Source organism: Oreochromis aureus, linkage group 1, assembly GCF_013358895.1.
Source record: "Oreochromis aureus strain Israel breed Guangdong linkage group 1, ZZ_aureus, whole genome shotgun sequence".
Classification (NCBI taxonomy): Eukaryota; Metazoa; Chordata; class Actinopteri; order Cichliformes; family Cichlidae; genus Oreochromis; species Oreochromis aureus.
Genome location: NC_052942.1, coordinates 23,081,811 through 23,098,871, shown reverse-complemented (window position 1 = coordinate 23,098,871; position 17,061 = coordinate 23,081,811). Strand labels below are relative to the sequence as shown.

At 39.9% G+C, this 17,061-nt stretch overlaps 1 protein-coding gene across 3 annotated transcripts; it reads left to right on the top strand.

Moving 5' to 3' along the window:
• Nucleotides 1-313: 313 nt before the first annotated feature.
• On the top strand, nt 314-16,135 carry crispld2 (cysteine-rich secretory protein LCCL domain containing 2). 3 transcript variants are annotated; one of them, XM_039610673.1, is made up of 16 exons: nt 314-540; nt 1,136-1,236; nt 2,796-3,154; nt 4,573-4,691; nt 6,500-6,632; nt 7,845-7,960; nt 8,338-8,438; nt 8,521-8,703; nt 8,787-8,847; nt 8,962-9,028; nt 9,373-9,503; nt 9,616-9,659; nt 9,779-9,851; nt 10,596-10,671; nt 11,786-11,916; nt 14,448-16,135. In XM_039610673.1, the coding sequence occupies exons 2-16, from the start codon at nt 1,227-1,229 to the stop codon at nt 14,497-14,499; spliced, it is 1,656 nt and encodes a 551-aa protein (XP_039466607.1). In that variant the 5' UTR covers nt 314-540; nt 1,136-1,226; the 3' UTR covers nt 14,500-16,135. The 3 variants fall into 3 exon arrangements, with proteins under 3 accessions (XP_039466607.1, XP_031613951.1, XP_031613950.1); XM_031758091.2 differs by lacking the exon at nt 1,136-1,236 and having other exon boundaries at nt 316-540; XM_031758090.2 differs by lacking the exon at nt 1,136-1,236 and having other exon boundaries at nt 316-540; nt 2,755-3,154.
• Nucleotides 16,136-17,061: the final 926 nt, after the last annotated feature.

Genomic DNA, 17,061 nt, shown 5'->3' with positions numbered 1-17,061 from the left:
ATTACAACTTATCGATCCCCGTGTGTGGTCTCGAGCTATAATAATGACCCCGGAATTGGCGTAGGCATAAAAAGTTTTTCCTTTTAATTTCGTCATTTTTGTTATAACTGCTGATGGTCCACTTATGCGCTTGATTCGTCTGAAGCGTTTTTTCTTATCTAAGCCAAACGTAAATGACTCATTATAATCCCACCGCCTGCCGCTGGCTGTTTTGACAGACCGCTGATTTACAATATTTGTAAATGTCCCCCTGACATTAGTCTGCGCACTGTGCGCTCTGTGTGCCAAGAACATAGTCTGCTTAAGGGAAGCTGGCGAGTGGGGAGAGACAGTAATTTTTTCCTCTGGTCCTAAGGGGTCTCCTTCTCTATATAAGGCTCTCAGAGTTGCTCAGGAGTTACACAGTCTCTATGTTCCTCAGGAACACCACCAATAGCAGCAGCCTGCTCCTCTCATAAGAGAATTAACAGCTTTCCGGCGCTCAGAGAGAGCTGCACCGAAAATACTCAATCTTCTGGATACTAACAAAGAAACAGAGAGGTGAGCACACTTTTATTTTCTTTCTTTCTTTCTTTCTTTCTTTCTTTCTTTCTTTCTTTCTTTCTTTCTTTCTTTCTCCGAAACAACCCGTATTTTATAATGCACATACTCTGCAACAGCAGGAACAGACAGAACTGCCCACCCGGTGAGGTTTGCTGCAGATTTATTCATGCACTCACATCGCATAAACTTCTGACACATTGTAACTCTGATGTTAGCAAGACACCGGTCTTCAGTGTCTGCAGCCCGGAAACTGCCGTAGCATGATGGAAACCCTATGTGCAGGAAGTAACCTTATGAGCAAAGCATTTAAAGTGCAATATCAGATTTGGAGGTTATCTATATGATCAAAAGATTATAGTTCATTTATGGAAACCTATATTTTAGAGTTCTGGGACCAGAATACAACAGAAGAAATAACTCACTTAATGATGACCTTTAAGGTTTCTGAAGAAGAAGAAAAAAATCAACCCCCCAAAACAATAAAATGAAATTTAAAAAAGTAATTATAAATAACAAAAATTTCAAGTAACTCTAAAAAGTTATATAAATGATAGAATCTACATTATGGCATGTGTTTTTTGTTTACATTCAGCCTCCTGGTGAGCTGGAGATGAGGTCAGTCCGTTTTTGGATCAGGCAGGAGCTCCAGAAGTTGAAAAAGGAGTCAAGTTTACATAGACGAGATGTCGATACGTACGTGTGTTCAGGTTTTCTCCTCTGTCTGTCACTCTGGTACAGAATTCATGAGAGCCTTGAGAAGGGCCCAGACAGAGAAGCTGGTAGAGGTTCAGTGGGAAGACGGGGCACAGGGAAAGAAGAAGGGTGTGGCGGCTGGGCTGCCTGTTGGCTCACAGTTCCCTGAGCTGGCACAGCATGTTGACACAGAGCCGATGCCAGACCTCAGGCTGCATCTCCAGCCAAAGGGAAAGAGGTGAAGGGATTCAAGGATAAGAGCAACCAGTGCAAGCTAGTTTATTTTTCCTTTCTTCTCTGATCACCCTGACTGACTGCTCTTCTCTATTTCTAGAAGTTTGTGACTTAGTGATATTTGGTTTAGCTTTAGTTTTGGACGTCTTGCCTCCACCTTGTTGCCTTTCAGAGCGAGGTCAGGTAAAGAGTCAGTTACACAATATTATGAACCTGCCTAATATGTGTGAGGAATGCAGTGTTTTGCCTAATGAGAGCTGAGTGAGAAGTTGTCAGCTTGAACTCAGGTCCCCCCTCAGCAGATCTCACTGTGCTGCTTGGTTTGGCTAGAAAATAACTGGAGTGATACAGGATAGATGTTGTATATAATTATGGTGCACTAGGTCCAGGTGGGTTATGTACACAGACTTTTTCATACATTTTTAGTCATGAATATAAAACTAATTTATTAGGGACACTTTATGTCATATTAATGTTTATGGTCAAATAATTGAGGTTGTTATGAATAAGACAGATCCTTGTACATTAAGACTGAGGCCACTAAAAATGATCATTTAAGCATTTAATGTCACAATATGTTACAAGCTGATCATGTACACATCACAGTGTCTGAAAAGGAAACAAAATGCCTCAAAGAATCAGCAATTTATCAGCTAAATCTAAGGGAAGTTTATGATTATAATTGTGTTCATGCTATATGAGAGTGGTTGATTGAACTCTGTGGCCAATATCTGTTTCATACACCTTTCAGTATATTTCATGGCACTGCAAATAAACAAAAAACACCTTCATAGCCTCAAAAATGAACATTGAATTATTTCTTTTATACTTTGGCCTAAATAAAACCAAGCATTCAGAAGCTTCTCAAAGAAATTTTGTTATTGCAGGGCAGTTATTTTGGATTGCATCAGAGTCTATTGGCCCAAATAGTAAAACAGTCATAAGATGGCCAAAAGCCGAACTTACACAAAGCAGAACTGCAGAGAAAAAAAAGTCCACCTTTGAGTTAGGAAATTTTATTTTACTGCTCCTCACATCACCAAACACTCTTTATCAGTAGGAGTTATAAAATATAGCAATACAAAGGGAATATTGAAGAGTTATCAACTAAAAGCAACCTGAAAGACAGGTGACAGATATTAAAGAAGACTCTTGCTGTGCAGTCGTTTCTAGGTGTGTGCATTTATTTTGAAACTTTATTAGAAGAAGTGCCTCCTTTATTAGTTAAGTGTGGGAAGCGTGTGTGCCCATATTTTGTAATCTGGTCATTTTCTTGAATCACAGAGGAAGGAAACCATCATTGAATCGTCATTTCCACCCTGCAGATTTTAACTGGAACTGTGAAAGGAGCCTCTCTATATCCACAAGCTGCTGTCTAGTCATAAAGTATAAACTACGCAGCTCAAGTGTCAGGATGACCTGCGCTACAATGACCTGGCCCCTTGTCCTCGTCCTCGTGCTGTTGTGCATCAGAGACTCGGCTTCCCTCTTCCTGCCAGACTCCAGTGAGCTCAGGAAGCTACTGAGCCGCTATGGGGAGGAAGCAGAGCAGAAAGGCACCAGCAACACAGCTGGTAACAGGACCCGCCGAGCCATCCTCTGGTCGGACCGTGAGGAGATCCTGCAGCTGCACAACAAGCTGAGGGGTGGGGTTTACCCCACTGCTTCAAACATGGAATACATGGTAAGAGTATTGACCTATTTCAGTATTATCATGCAGATAAAGCTAACATTTTACTTTACCTTGGAAAAACACTGTTATACTTATTTCTTGCACTTGATTTTTTTTTTCTTTTTACTTTTCTTGAGCGGTTTTGCAGAATTCACAGTTCAGTCTTACATTTATTTACCTTATATTGAACCTTCTTCAGCTCATCAGTTTAATCACTGTGTGAAACAAGCTCCTCTTTATGCCAACCTTCATGTGTTTGGCTTTACCTTGCAAACACAAGAGCTGAACAGTAGGTGGGCGGGGCTTCTGTGCTCACAGTCAGCTTGTATCTGAGATGATGATATAAGGAATATCTCCTCTAAGTGATATCACACAGAGCCATAAGTAAGAGAAGCAGATCTTTTACCATGTATTATCATATATGTGATATATATACTTAAATGATATGAACACAGGATTATATATAATATATATATTTAATGATATATAAACATAGCAGGTTCTCAGGTAATTTTCATCTGTCAGCAGCACCAGTGAGGTTGGTAATCAGGGTTTTAGTTGACGTACAAAAAGTGGTGTTGCCGTAATAAAAACAATCTTTTCTCTCTGCTGGAAACATGTAGTCAAGATGTTGAACTACTGCCAGCCTGCTGTGCCACGCTTTTATGGGGAGGATAATAATGCTGACTCTGTCCTACCTGCAAACAGCTCAGCACATGCGGCTTGGTTAAAAGAGGAAGGAGAATAAGGCTGGAAAAGGGAAAATTAAGGGACCGCATGGCACATTAATACATAAAGTAGGAGAGGGATTATTGTGGAGACACACATAAGCTTATTGAAAACCACGTGCTCCATAAAGTTGAGAGAAGCAGTGGTGGCCTGTGTGTCTCTGGAGTGTGGTTACACTGTGGAGGAAAATGTCTGCAGACTGTCTTTGCTCTCTCAAATTCCAGTGAGCAGGCAGTGGATGTGTTTGTGTTAGAGTAAGGGTGTTTGGAGTTACAGTGGTGTCTGTGTGTGCATGTGTTAGCGACCACCAAAGGGCTGGAAATTTACTGAAGGGATGTACTTTGAGGGGCCGTGGTGTATGGAGTGTTCAGTCACTTCACAGTGCCCCCTCCAAAGTGGGAGTCAGGTATCTTCTCTGTTTTCCACCCTCTTGTCCACTGCTATAATAAATCCCACTGAGGAAATTTGGCTAATTCAGCTGTGATTGCTAGAGATTTGTAGTGGACCAAGGCCAGGCGACAGGAGCTCCGCTCAAATGTCACCATCTAAGGATAATGTTGTACTTGTGTGCGGCTTAGTTTCAGCTTAATGGGAGAGAAGGAAGTGCAAGAGCAGAAGAACAGGTTGAGGGAAGGAAAGCATAGTGTGGATTGCACTTGATACAGCAGGTGATGAATGATCGTTTTCTTATATGCATGCAGATTTGGGATGATGAGTTGGAGCGATCTGCCACTCAGTGGGCAGAGGAGTGTCAGTGGGACCATGGACCTCAGGACCTGCTCATGTCTATTGGACAAAACCTGGCAGTTCACTGGGGCAGGTGAGACACATCCTTGTTAAATATGAATATTTTATTGCTTTATTTTGGATCATAAATTATTTTTCAAAATCATTGGGCCTTATCCTCTTATTTATTAGACATTTGTAGGAATGCTATCACCTTTGATGTTGAATAACCATCTAACTGATGTCATGGACGTTTTTTATTTCCATTTGAGATGTGTGGACGTCCTTGTTAGACTTTCCGGCAAGAGAAAGTTCATGTATATATGTATATAATGTATGTATTAAACAAAATAAGGTAAGTTCGCTACACAACAAATAAACTGGAATTTAGATGTAAAAAACTGTAAATGGCTAAAAAAAAATGTTTTTTTTTAGTGATGCTAGCCATCTGTTGACAAGCACGTACTGACCACATTACCTTGTTGTTGTTTAAAAAACAAAACAAAGCAATGAATTCCTTCTTTGCAATAGTCAAAACTTTATTTCTCACTTTGTAAGAGCGTGAGGAGGCTTGTGTTCTACATGGCCTTCGACAGTCCTTCGTCTATGGTTCATTCACCTTATTGTAACCAGTTTTGATGAAGGGGATAACACCTGGTTTTCAGCCATGTTTGCTGGGTAATTTTTATTAAGTAAAATACAGATAAAAGACTTTAATAAGTGGAGGTGAGGCTGTTAATCAATGTGGCCATGCCCCCTAATATTAAGTCTTGGCAAAATCCAAACAAGTGAGTTATAATCCCACTCCTCCTCTCAACTGTGCAGTTTTTGTTTTAAGTTAAACCAAAAAGTTTTTGTATGAGTTTGTAAGAATTTAATTTCATAGCTAAAGTTGGGTCTCAGCCCTTTAAGGTGGCTGCTTGATCAACAGGAGTTTTAAACATGTTCTAGGACTATGGTGGATCTGTTAGTCAGTCAGTCCACCATTTTTAGCCCAGAATAAAAAATCTTAGCAGCTACTTTTTGGATTAAGAGCAACTTTATTTCCAATGCTCCTTTAAGAAGATTTGCAATAATTTTTCTGAAGGCTACAAATCTGAACTTTAACTGAGTGGCAGTTTTCTTGTAGCTTTTTTGTACCAAGTGACTCCAAAACTTCCTTATAAGAGATTATCATCAACTCTAAGCAAAAGTGATGAGTGTTGTACTTGAGCTACTTAAACTATAACAAAAGTGTCAGTGCATGAACCATAGGTATTGCTAGTCCTTGTTCATATGGAGTCTGATATGAATGAGGTTGTGTGTGTGTGTCCAAGTGGACATCACACAGTAGGCCTCTGTGTTTAATAGTGTATGGCTATCGCAGCAGGTGCCCTTCCAGGAATCTGCCCTCATTCTCACAAACCCATTCCCCCCTTCCTACTCCCTTCTTTTCTTCCTATGCCAAAAAACCCTGATGCGGAGTCATTTTTTTCACTCCCCCTCTGCTCTCCATTTATAAGCTCTGCACGTTTCAACACCGTAAAAAGAGATGTTTATAATAGGAGCTAGAATTGATTTGTTAGACTGGGAAGCTGTGTTTAGCTTTGCTCTAATTCTTTTTGTTGTTGTCTTTTAGCTTGATTTGATTCCCTCTGTTATGGAGGGAACAGACTGCTGTTCCGTGTGCCAGGTTAGATTCAGACTCATCATTTGAGGACAAAAGGGAGGGCGGTGGGTAGAGCAAGGCAGGTTCATGTAGTTTTTCAAGTCGAGCCAAAGCACCTGGCAGATACCCCAGATGTTTCCCTTTTGCCCCTGGTACCCTGTGACTGAGCCTACTGTCTGTTTGTTTTTGTGTGTGTGTGTGTGTGTGTGTGTGTGTGTGTGTGTGTGTGTGTGTGTGTGTGTGTGATCCTACAGATACCGTTCACCTGCCTTCCACGTCCAATCCTGGTACGATGAAGTGAAGGACTACACCTATCCCTACCCTCATGAGTGCAATCCCTGGTGTCCAGAACGTTGCTCTGGGCCAATGTGCACTCATTACACCCAGGTGAGACAAATACAAGAAAAAGGTTTGTCATCTTTGTTTGAAGCCCACAATTAACTCTGCATAGCATAACACAACTGAATCTCTGACTAAAGTGTTGGTGGTCAAGTCAGAGCGTGGGCAATGTAGGCACCATATTTGGACAAGTAAAAAGAATACATGAAATTTCCACTGCACCATCTGCTGCATTGGCAGTCTGACAGTTTAAATTTAAGCTGGTGAACTGCCCTTTTAAGAAATCCCTGAGCAGTAACTTATAAACCTGCTCTTAACTTGATCAGTTACTACAAGAACCTGCAAAGTTTGATAACTTGATGCAAATAATTCAAGAGAAGGGACAGAAAAAAGTGTTTGTTTTTTTTAAAGTAAGAAAGACGCTCAAAAGAAACAGAAATGAATGAGCCTGCCTCATCTTTCCCCAGACATTACTTTGTGGATGTTGGGATGAGTTTACAGAAACATTTAGACTCCTCCCTGAAACCTGATCACTGCCATCTGGTAGTCATTTTCATCCCACCAGACATGCCACACCGTTTGACCTGGATTCTTTTGAAGATGCTGCAGAGTGGGCAATGCCAAGTCTGAGCATCACCACCTTTACTCTGTAAGTGCTGATACACGTGCAGTCCAGGCAGTCAAACCACATTTTAATCGCACTGTCCTGGATTACCAGGACTCACCAGCTGACTCACTGCTTCCACTGAGCATTCCTGAAGGGGGAGAGTGCACGTTTGGGAGGAAAGCTTGGAGACGCTTTCGAATATGATGTCTTGTATTCCCTGTCAAATGGCACATAATTCATCTGCAACACCACTGCAGGAGCTTTCCGTTTCGTGAGCTGCGTTATTTTACTGTGGACAGTTCTAGGCCTTGGAGAATTTCTTTCCAAGTTAAGATATTAAAAACTGACATTTCCTCCTTCTAACTGGATGATGAAAATACTCCCGGTTGTGTCACAGAGGGCAAACTGGGTTCACGTGATGACCACGTGACTGGGGAAGAATAACAGAACAGGCAGTCTTGGAAATCCCAAAGGCCTCATTAGTTATAACTACCTAAATAGGTGCTTCCTCTGGAATGATGGTGGACCTATTGGTTGTGAGGAAAGAGAGGCAACAAATCTAGGTTACAAGATCAACTGTTTACTTTTTTGTCTGTCCTTTCGGAAATTGTACGTGCTAATGTTTGCCATTTACTTTCCCCCCCCTTTTACAGCTGGTGTGGGCAACTACTAACCGAGTGGGCTGCGCTGTGCACGTGTGCCCAAGGATGAACGTGTGGGGAGAAATATGGGAGAATTCTGTTTACCTTGTGTGCAACTATTCCCCAAAGTAAGATCAGTATTTTAACACTTCTGGTCTCCATGCTCTTGTTTACATACCTTCTCCTTACAGGGCTCACAAAAGCTGCATTTTGTGTTGTTAATATAGTTGTACTGTAGATAAGAAACACTAGCTGTCCAAAACATTCATATGACATATTGTTGCCATTAACATTCCTCCAGATGTCAGGGTAAAAATAGTAATTATGAAGCACGGGGAAAGAAAATAAGAGCAGAGTAGGAGTTTGTTTTGCAGACAGCCCATAAGATGTAATTGCCTTAGAGACAAAGAGCAGTGTTTTTGCTACAAGGTCATGAACCCAGTGACGTTGACTCATGGTTAATTTCCACCTTACTCAAGATGCCCATTGTTCAAAATTTCTGCAGGGGCAACTGGATTGGAGAGGCCCCATACCAGCATGGCCGACCTTGTTCCCAGTGCCCTCCAAGCTATGGAGGAGGATGCAGAAATAACCTTTGCTACAAAGGTGAGCGAACCCGCACGATTTTCACTCAGTCATTTTAACATTAAACTGGTTACCAAGCTGAACCCTTTCTGTCCTTTTACAGACTCTCAGCAGCCAGAGATTGAAGACATGAATGAGGTGGAGAAGCCTCAGGTCCCACTGCCACCTCGTACCACTGCCAGACCTAAAACTATTGCTCCAAAGAAACCAGTGTCCAGACCCTCCAGTCCCAAGAACCCTAATCCCAGGACAACGCCTTCGAAAACTCCCAGCAGCACTTATCTTGGTAGCTATAGCAACTGTATACCTATCAAAATCATCATGAATTTGAATATTTTACACTTTTTAATATGTTTTTTTCCTTTGCAGCTCACAATATTAAGTGTGAGACAAGACTGCGAGATAAGTGCCGCAGCTCAACCTGCAGCAGGTGAGGTTTTTTCAGTATGTTTTAATGTGAAATTAGTTTAAGATGTGCAAATAAGATAATGCACTTTGCAGTATCCACTCACTGTGGTGGCCAACTTGTTTTCTGACTCTGCAGATACAACTGTCCTGCTAACTGTGTGCATAAGAAAGGAAAAGTTTGGGGAACTGTCACTTATGACGTGGTGAGTCTGTCATGTATGAAACAAACTTACTGCATCATGCAGCAGTTTATAATGAGACTGTACACGTGGGTTAGTCTGGTTTCACACTGGACGACAACATATAAGGTACTAAATAATATCTCACATGTATCCTGTATGTACAATAGAGGGATATCCTAATATTAGATTTTTCCTAAAATTCCTGTTTTATTTATCCTGTATTTAATGAATGTTGTTTTCACATGTTTTAAATTCTTTTCTTGCATTATGGAACTGTTTTGATTTGGTATTTGCTTTGTAATTAAGAGCTTTGCTTTGGTAATTTTACAGGATTTTCACCCAGCGTTTGTTTTTCATTGTTTCAGCAATCAAGCATTTGCCGAGCTGCTATCCATCATGGTGTGATTGACAACAACGGAGGACTGATCGATATCTCGAGAATGGATAAGTTACCATTCTTTGTCAGATCTACAAAGAATGGCATTGAGTCTCTCAGGTAGATATATCAAACATATAGGAAACAAATGTGCCTGCTTCTGTGATTAACACTGTGAAACAATTTGGTTTCAGAAGGCTTTACAGATTTCTAAATTTGATGTGTTTTACAGTAAATATAAAGCTGGAAATGCCTTCACAGTGGCCAGAGTGAAAGGTAAGTGGAGCATTGCTTTTGTTCGGAGGAGCTTTGAGTCACGATTGTGTGCTGATTTGCACTGCTTTCAGATATATATTAGAGTTCTTAATTGATTTTCTTTTCTCTCTCTGTGACAGAAATGACAGCTGATTGTTACACCACAGTGGCTGAAATCTGCCCTTACAAAGAACCAAACTCACACTGTCCAAGGTGTCACCACACATCCAACATTTGATTACTCAAAAACAGCTTTTTACTACAACAGTAGATGACATATTTAATATTTGTCCTCTCAGATAAAAAGTAAATTAAAGTAAATGGACACTTGGTGTTTGTATTAGTTATTTACATTACTGTACAAAGGATTTGAGACACCCCACATTTCTTTATATTTTGCTAGGAAAATGGGAAATAGTTTCTTGAAACATGTGCAAACATACATAGAAACATAGTGTAAAAGACTAAAATAGAGTTTGTGCAATTCTGATGAGCTGCAAAATCAAAATTTGGTACGAGCACCTTTATTCTTTAGCATACATTAATAGTTTAACAAACAATAAATATATCCCTCTGAAGATTGTCGGGTCATGACTGAAAATATGATAAAACAGCCCAAAGAAAATATTCAGAAACCCTGGAGAACTATTGCTAAAAAAAAATACAAAAAAGTCGGCTCCTTGGAAGCAAAATATGAAGGAATGAGGGGTGGCCCAAGACTCTTGCACAGCACTGTATGCATAGCAAATAAATAGTTCTGAATTTAATATAATGCAGTTGAGAATAAAATGCAAATGTTTGTCTTTTTGCCAACTACATATGTTAACTGAGAATATAGGAATGCTAAATAAAAGTGCTAAAACATCACCACCTATTGAAGAAACCCCCCCCATAGCAAAACATCTTTCTATGACTCCTGTCTGTCAGATTCATACTAAAGTGCAATTTTTTTCTCAGAGTCTTCTGTCCAGAGAACTGCAAGGCTCAGCCCTCATACTGGTCACCTGTTATTGGAAACAAGATTTACACAGATGTAAGTAACACTAGTTTCCAATCTGTATCTTCTGAATTAAGGGGTAATAAACCACAATCAAGTAAATTTATGTGTTTCAGTTTGTGCAACTAATACACGACCTACCTGCTGGTGTGTACTTTTATGTGCTTTTAAAGTGTATGTTTTATTCCAGTAATGCTAGGATGGTAGGAATAAAAAATAATAATAATTAGCTGATTGTTTATTATAACTTGTTGGCCTCCTCAGCGAAAAAGGGGAGAATGATTATGTCTGTGTGATTATGTTGCATGGCCATGAACAACAGCTGAATCACAGGATCATGGAGAATTGGCGTAATGATAAGGCAAACCGCAGACTTTGTGGAATGTGTTTGACTCTATAGGGCTTTACCATTCAAGCATTATCTCAAACCAAGTGCCTCTTTTTCACTGAAGAAGACACAGAAAGAAATACTCTTAGGAAGACTGGCTTAGAATATCTCTCTGAAGTGACTTAAAAAGATGTTTACAGTGGACAGGACACTGTAAAGTGCCCTTCAGACTAAACATATTAGATGTAAAATGTAAAAGCTTTCATGTTATTTTCAAAGTTTATTTTAGAGCTACTACTCTGCGAATTCACATGAGGTCAATGCTGGGTTTAAAGAGCTTAACCACTGATGAAACTGACTCTTAACCAGATCACAGGTCCTCTGAGGTCCTGAAACAAGCACACTGACTCATAACAAATGCCCAGCACCCAGGAATGCTTTGCAATCTGAGGCACCCACATCTGTTTCCACAGTGGTGTATAAGCTGAATGTTGGTTAAACATGAGGCATAAACTGTCTGGTTACTATCTCTGGTAGGGTGTATGGACAGTCTGATCTATGTTTGGAGTAGAAATGATTGATTGTACTCCAAACTGTTGATAAGAGCTCATGGTCTGTTTTGCTGGAACCATACTTCTGGCTCAGACTCTACTCCTTGAGTGTGTGTGTGTGTGTATAAGTGTGGTTGCTGACGTCTTTCTGTAAAATATTTTTTATGCTGTATTAAACAATTATTAAACTGAAGTAATGTTTGCACAGTGAAAAAGTGGTTTTCCATCTTTTTAAATCCTCTCTCAAGTTCGCCATATCTTCTCTTCACAGAACTCCAGCATTTGCAAAGCAGCCATCCATGCAGGCGTAATCAAACCCAATGGCGGTTTTGTTGATGTTTTGCCTCTGGACAAGAGAAAGAGCTACACAGGAGTCCTGAAAAATGGCATCCAATCTGAAAGGTACTGCTCCACAGGGATTTTAGAGATTACTATTATTCCAGACAACTATGTTTAAAATGTAGCCCTTTAAACACGCAATTGGCAACAGTGAGGAGTAAAAACTCCCTTTTAACAGGAAGAACGCTTCGGCAGATCCAGGGTCAGTTAGGGGCAGCCATCTGCCACAACTAGTTGGAGGTCAGGGGGGAAGTTAGGATAGCAGAAAGGCACACTGTGGGAGAGAGAGGCAGAGTTTAGTTATTAAACGAAATATAGTAATGGTGTATAAACACAGAGGGAAAACACATGACTAAACAAGAAAAGCCCCCAGCAGCCCGAGTAACTGAAGGGAGGGTTCAGAGACACCTGTTCCATCTCAAACTATATGCTTTATCAAAAAGGGACATTTTAAGCTTAAACTTTTCCTCAACTGGGGAAAAGCTGAGGCCTGATAGCTGAAGGCTCTTCCTCCCATTCTACTATTGAAATCTTTAGAGGCCACAAGTAAACCTGCAGTCTGAGAGCAAGGTGCTCTATTGGGATAATATAATACAATGAGAACCTTAAGGTATGATGGGGCCTGATTTAAAAACAAACAAACAAACAAACAAAAAACAAACAAACAAACAAAAAACAAACAAACAAACAAACAAACAAACAAACAAACAGCTATTCCATAATCTGCTACAACACATGTAAAAAATCCTCTGGTGATTTTTGTTTTTAAACAAAGGTTCCATTTTAAGGCAGTTAACCTGTAATACTCTTCAGTCTCTCTGCAGCCAGCTGAGTTGGTTGTGCAAAATTCTGACATATAATTTAGTAATATTTTCCCAAAACCACTAGCCAATAGTAACAGAAATTGGACAAAATGTTTTGCTCAGGGAGGCCTGCAGATCTGCACTGTTGTTGTTCTTTCTCTGTGTTGACTTGCAGTGACATCAGGAAGCCAGCAAACTACTGGCTATGCAGGTAGATAATATCCTGACTTTCAGTCCTGCAAGCTAGTCTTGTTACCCTGACTAGGGAAAACAGCAGCCAAAGAGCAAAAGATCATCTTCTAATGTCTGGAGAAATGTCCCTTATGAGAATTCCCTAAACTGTAAGCTGTACAGAGATGAGTTTCTTAGTGTCTCTTTTAGGAGGAGTTAATTTAATAACAATCAAATTAAAGTTAATCTAAAGTGGAGTTTTATATCAAATTTTGTATGAAGTGTAGTCACCAAAAAGTCTTTTAAATGAAACTGAAATAAAAACCAGAAGCTTGCTGAAATTTAGACAAGTAAACTGCCCAAGGGAGTCTGAAATAGAACAAGGCACTTTTAGCTGCTCCCTTATTTCGAATGGGGGCACCACATTGGATTTGTCCACATGTTTGTTTTGGCCCCAAATTTTACACCGGATGCTTTTCCTGATACAACTCTTCCATTTATCCAGGTTTAGGACCAGACCTGAGAGTACATTAGCTTGTGACCCCTTGAGACTGGGTTTGTGTCTCCTCCCAGTCTCAAACTGGGGATCTGTCGTGTTTAAGGTGAATGTGTTAACCATTACACCTTGGAGCTGTATAAGAGACTATAAAATATGCCTGAGAAAAGTGCTTTTATTCACTATACCCTATCTTGATTTATGTGCACTGTAATACTGCATGTAGTGGGTTCCCTGCTTGCACACCATGCTTCTCAAATCAGTCTCACATCTGTGGCCGGCTCCAGTGGACTAAGCTCAGGCAAAGAAGCCCTTGTGGCCAGTTCTAGTGGCATATGGGGTTGTAAGAGTAATGGTGTGGTTTGGTGTGTGGACGGCCCACACATGGGATCTTTGCTTACTTTACTCAGGCATTTCAATTGAGTGTGCAAAGTGCTGAATGGTCAAAAGCATGCCAAGTCTTATTCTCTGAAATCTAATGCAGAGCTGTGAAGGTTTCACTCGGGGCATTCGGATAGGAGGTCAGTAGATGGCTGAGAGAGAGCCTGTGCCATGTGCCAACATCATGGCAGGGTGGGCAGTTTGGACTGCTGGGGAAGTAATCACATCCTATCCAATTACTCGAGGTTGGAAATGCTGTCAGCCACTTAGAGTGCTTTCCTATATGGACAATTATCTGTGATTAGATACCAGTTGCACTGGCCTATCATGATTATCTAGCATGGCAAGACTTTGAGATATTTCCGCTAATGAACAAATTACAGGCGTCCAGTTTAACACATGAGGTAATTGGAAGATTCAGACACAGAAATACAAATGCAATGAGTGATTCTGCAAATGTGTCCTTTTTCCCCCTAAATGTATGATGTGCACCATGACTGTGTGCTTTTGATGGATGTGATTGGTTGAGGAACTGGGGGGCGGGGCTTTTAAGGATCCTCTAACCTTAACCTGGGGGACAGTGGTACCCTCAGGTGGCACTACGCTCTCATTCGACTTAAAGGAGCACACAAACTCACAAGAAAGCAAGATTTGCTCCTTCACCTTTGATCAGGTTTTGAAAGAACATACTTTTTCATGGCGTAGTGATAAAATTAACACTTTTTTTCTTATGTCCATTGCAGCAGAAGCAACATGGAGGGAGGATCCTTCCGAGTCTTTGCTGTGAGGCAGTGAGACTTAAGTTTAGTAATCTGAAGACCAACAGAGTCACCTCAGCTGCTCTCGAAGAGAAGAAAGTGCCCATAGCTTTGATGCCATGGCTGTTTGTCTGTCCCATCTGGTTGACAGAAACTTTCCCCACTCAGTTAACAAACAGTAGTCATACAGTAAAATTCATCCAGCCATCCAACACATTGATAGTCCTTCATGTTTCTTCATCTTTTCTTAGACTTACATAATCTGTGAATACAGAATTTTTTTTATAAATATATTATATAAAATGCATTGAACAGCTGGTGCTGGAAGTTTTGAGTTAGACTTGTTTTACAGAAAGCAATATGTTTACATTGGTGTTCTTATTACAAGTGTCATTTGTTTTTCATAGAAAGGAATGTATCCAGATCACACTGTATTTAATCATTGTGTACAGAATATATTATATTTTGTTTGTTTTAAGAAATAATAACATGTTTAAGTTCTAGCCATTTTAAAAAAAAATATAGCCCTCTTCTTCATCATTGCTTTTCTAATTCTTAGCAGCGAAGTCCAAGTTTAGAGTGAGCAAAGATGTTTTGCTGGTTTGGTAGACCTGAAATTTTGAAGCAGATACAAATATTCTGCGAAATGAATGTGTATAAAGGCAGCAGGCACTGCTGGAGAGAAGTAATATTTTCCTTAAGAAGACTAGTGTTGCTTCAGTGCCTGCCATGTGGAGGTGTTCGGTTAATGGAGAGCTGGTGTAGGTGAGACAGTTTGTGCACTTATAATAATATGTAGTAACATCCCAATTTATATTTATTAACTGCTCAGTGCTTTCTTCTTTTCTTTGTTTCTAATAAATATATTCCATGAAAATGCAAAATGCTCCCCACCCCTTCCCACGTGAGACCGTTGAATGTGTTGCATGTTTCAGGTACAAAGAGTGCTTTTTGTTTAGAGACTGGACCACGTTGTGAAGGTTTGAAGGTTTTACAGATTTTAATTTGTCATCAAACTGAAACTCGTGCACTTAAATAACTAACACTGTGCAGAACACATAGGAGACAAGTGTAATATCTCTCACCATAGTGGATTAAAGCACGGTTGCGTTTGGTCAGGTCTGATTAATATTTTTGCTCTGTACCCGTCTTCATTTAGCTCTGTGATATAATTTTACATGCACAGAAATGAGGGAATGATACTTATTAGAAACTAATGAAATAAATGTAAAGTCCATTTTGTGTAGAAGCGCTGCCCTCCTGCAAAACACACCCAACATCATAGTCCCATTTAGCCTGTTTAACCTACCTGCTGGTTTTCTTCTTTTCCTACTTCCTGTCTCTTTGTCCTACCTCAGTCCTATCGCTGTGCTTAGTATTTAGGTCTTTTCTATGTGGGAATTTTGTGGAAAACGCTAAAGGTTTTGTAAAGTTGTAGGATCTGTAAATACTAAGATTTTCATTTTTTGAATCATCTTTATACAGTAAGATTAAAATTAAGTAATTGTGTGAATTTGTTTCAGTTGTCTTGGATGTATTGCGTTTATACAGGTTAAGGATGCCTTCTATACTTTTTGCACAGTTTGAAAATCGAGTGTCTTACAAATCCCAATGTACACATTTCTTTTCTTTTAAATTAAAAAGTCTTGTCAAATATGATATTTTAGAAATCATTATGCATCATGGGTGTTATTTTGTGATTTTTTTGTGTTTGTGAGCAATAATATTTGAAGAATGAGCAGCTTTACTAAGTAAAGGATAATGTCCATATCCAGAAAAGTGAAACAACCCTTAGCTTACTCTTAGCTACATAAGGTCCTGACTTCATGACCATGAAATGTTACAAGTCTGGCTTTAACTGGTGTCCACAGTAACGTGGTTGAAACCAATGCCCGTGCAGATTACAAAAAAATTGTATTTTAATAAGATCTTGTAACTGTATTAAATGTACTTTGGCCTGAACGTCGGACTAAAATCTGTGTGACATGAATTATGAATGAAATTTAGATCCAGGCCACCCAGGATTTGTCCATTATCTTTGGAAGAATATAACTGACCATGTTCATAACCTGGCTCTGCTTCTTGTGGGCACAAGCATAATGGGCGGAGTGGAGCAACACAAATAGGGATCACTTCTCACGGACTTACACATAATCTGCCGATAGGGTCTTAATAATACAGGAAAGAAGAAAGAAAGAAAGAAGCCTGTCTGCATGACTATATCATTATCTTGTAATTCCAATTTAAAAATCAAGGCCAAAGGTCATGTGTTATTTATGATTGGGGTAAAGGTGGCTGAATGGAGGAAGAGGGAAAAAAACAATCTTGTAAGCAATAATAACTTCTCATAACCCCAGGGGTTATATGAGAGGCAGATGTTCAGTTTCAGTTAAGCCCTCGTTGGACAGGACCCTGACTATCCTACTGATAAACAGCTGCAACTGGCTTGTGTGATGACTGCTTTACTCCCATTGTCAATGAAGATAAAGATTTGTACTCGCCCAGTAAATCCCCTGTCTGCTAAGGGAAAAAAATTCCTGGTTTCAGATCAACTTTATGTTTTCTTGTGCTCAAGAAGTGCTTTGCAAACAGGCTGTTT

Bases quoted from the DNA above. Each gene is read 5' to 3' on its own strand.
- crispld2 (XM_039610673.1), top strand. The intron at 6,633-7,844 runs GTGAGACAAATA...CCCCTTTTACAG, and splicing joins TGTGCACTCATTACACCCAG to CTGGTGTGGGCAACTACTAA. The intron at 9,852-10,595 runs GTGTCACCACAC...TTTTTTTCTCAG, and splicing joins CCAAACTCACACTGTCCAAG to AGTCTTCTGTCCAGAGAACT.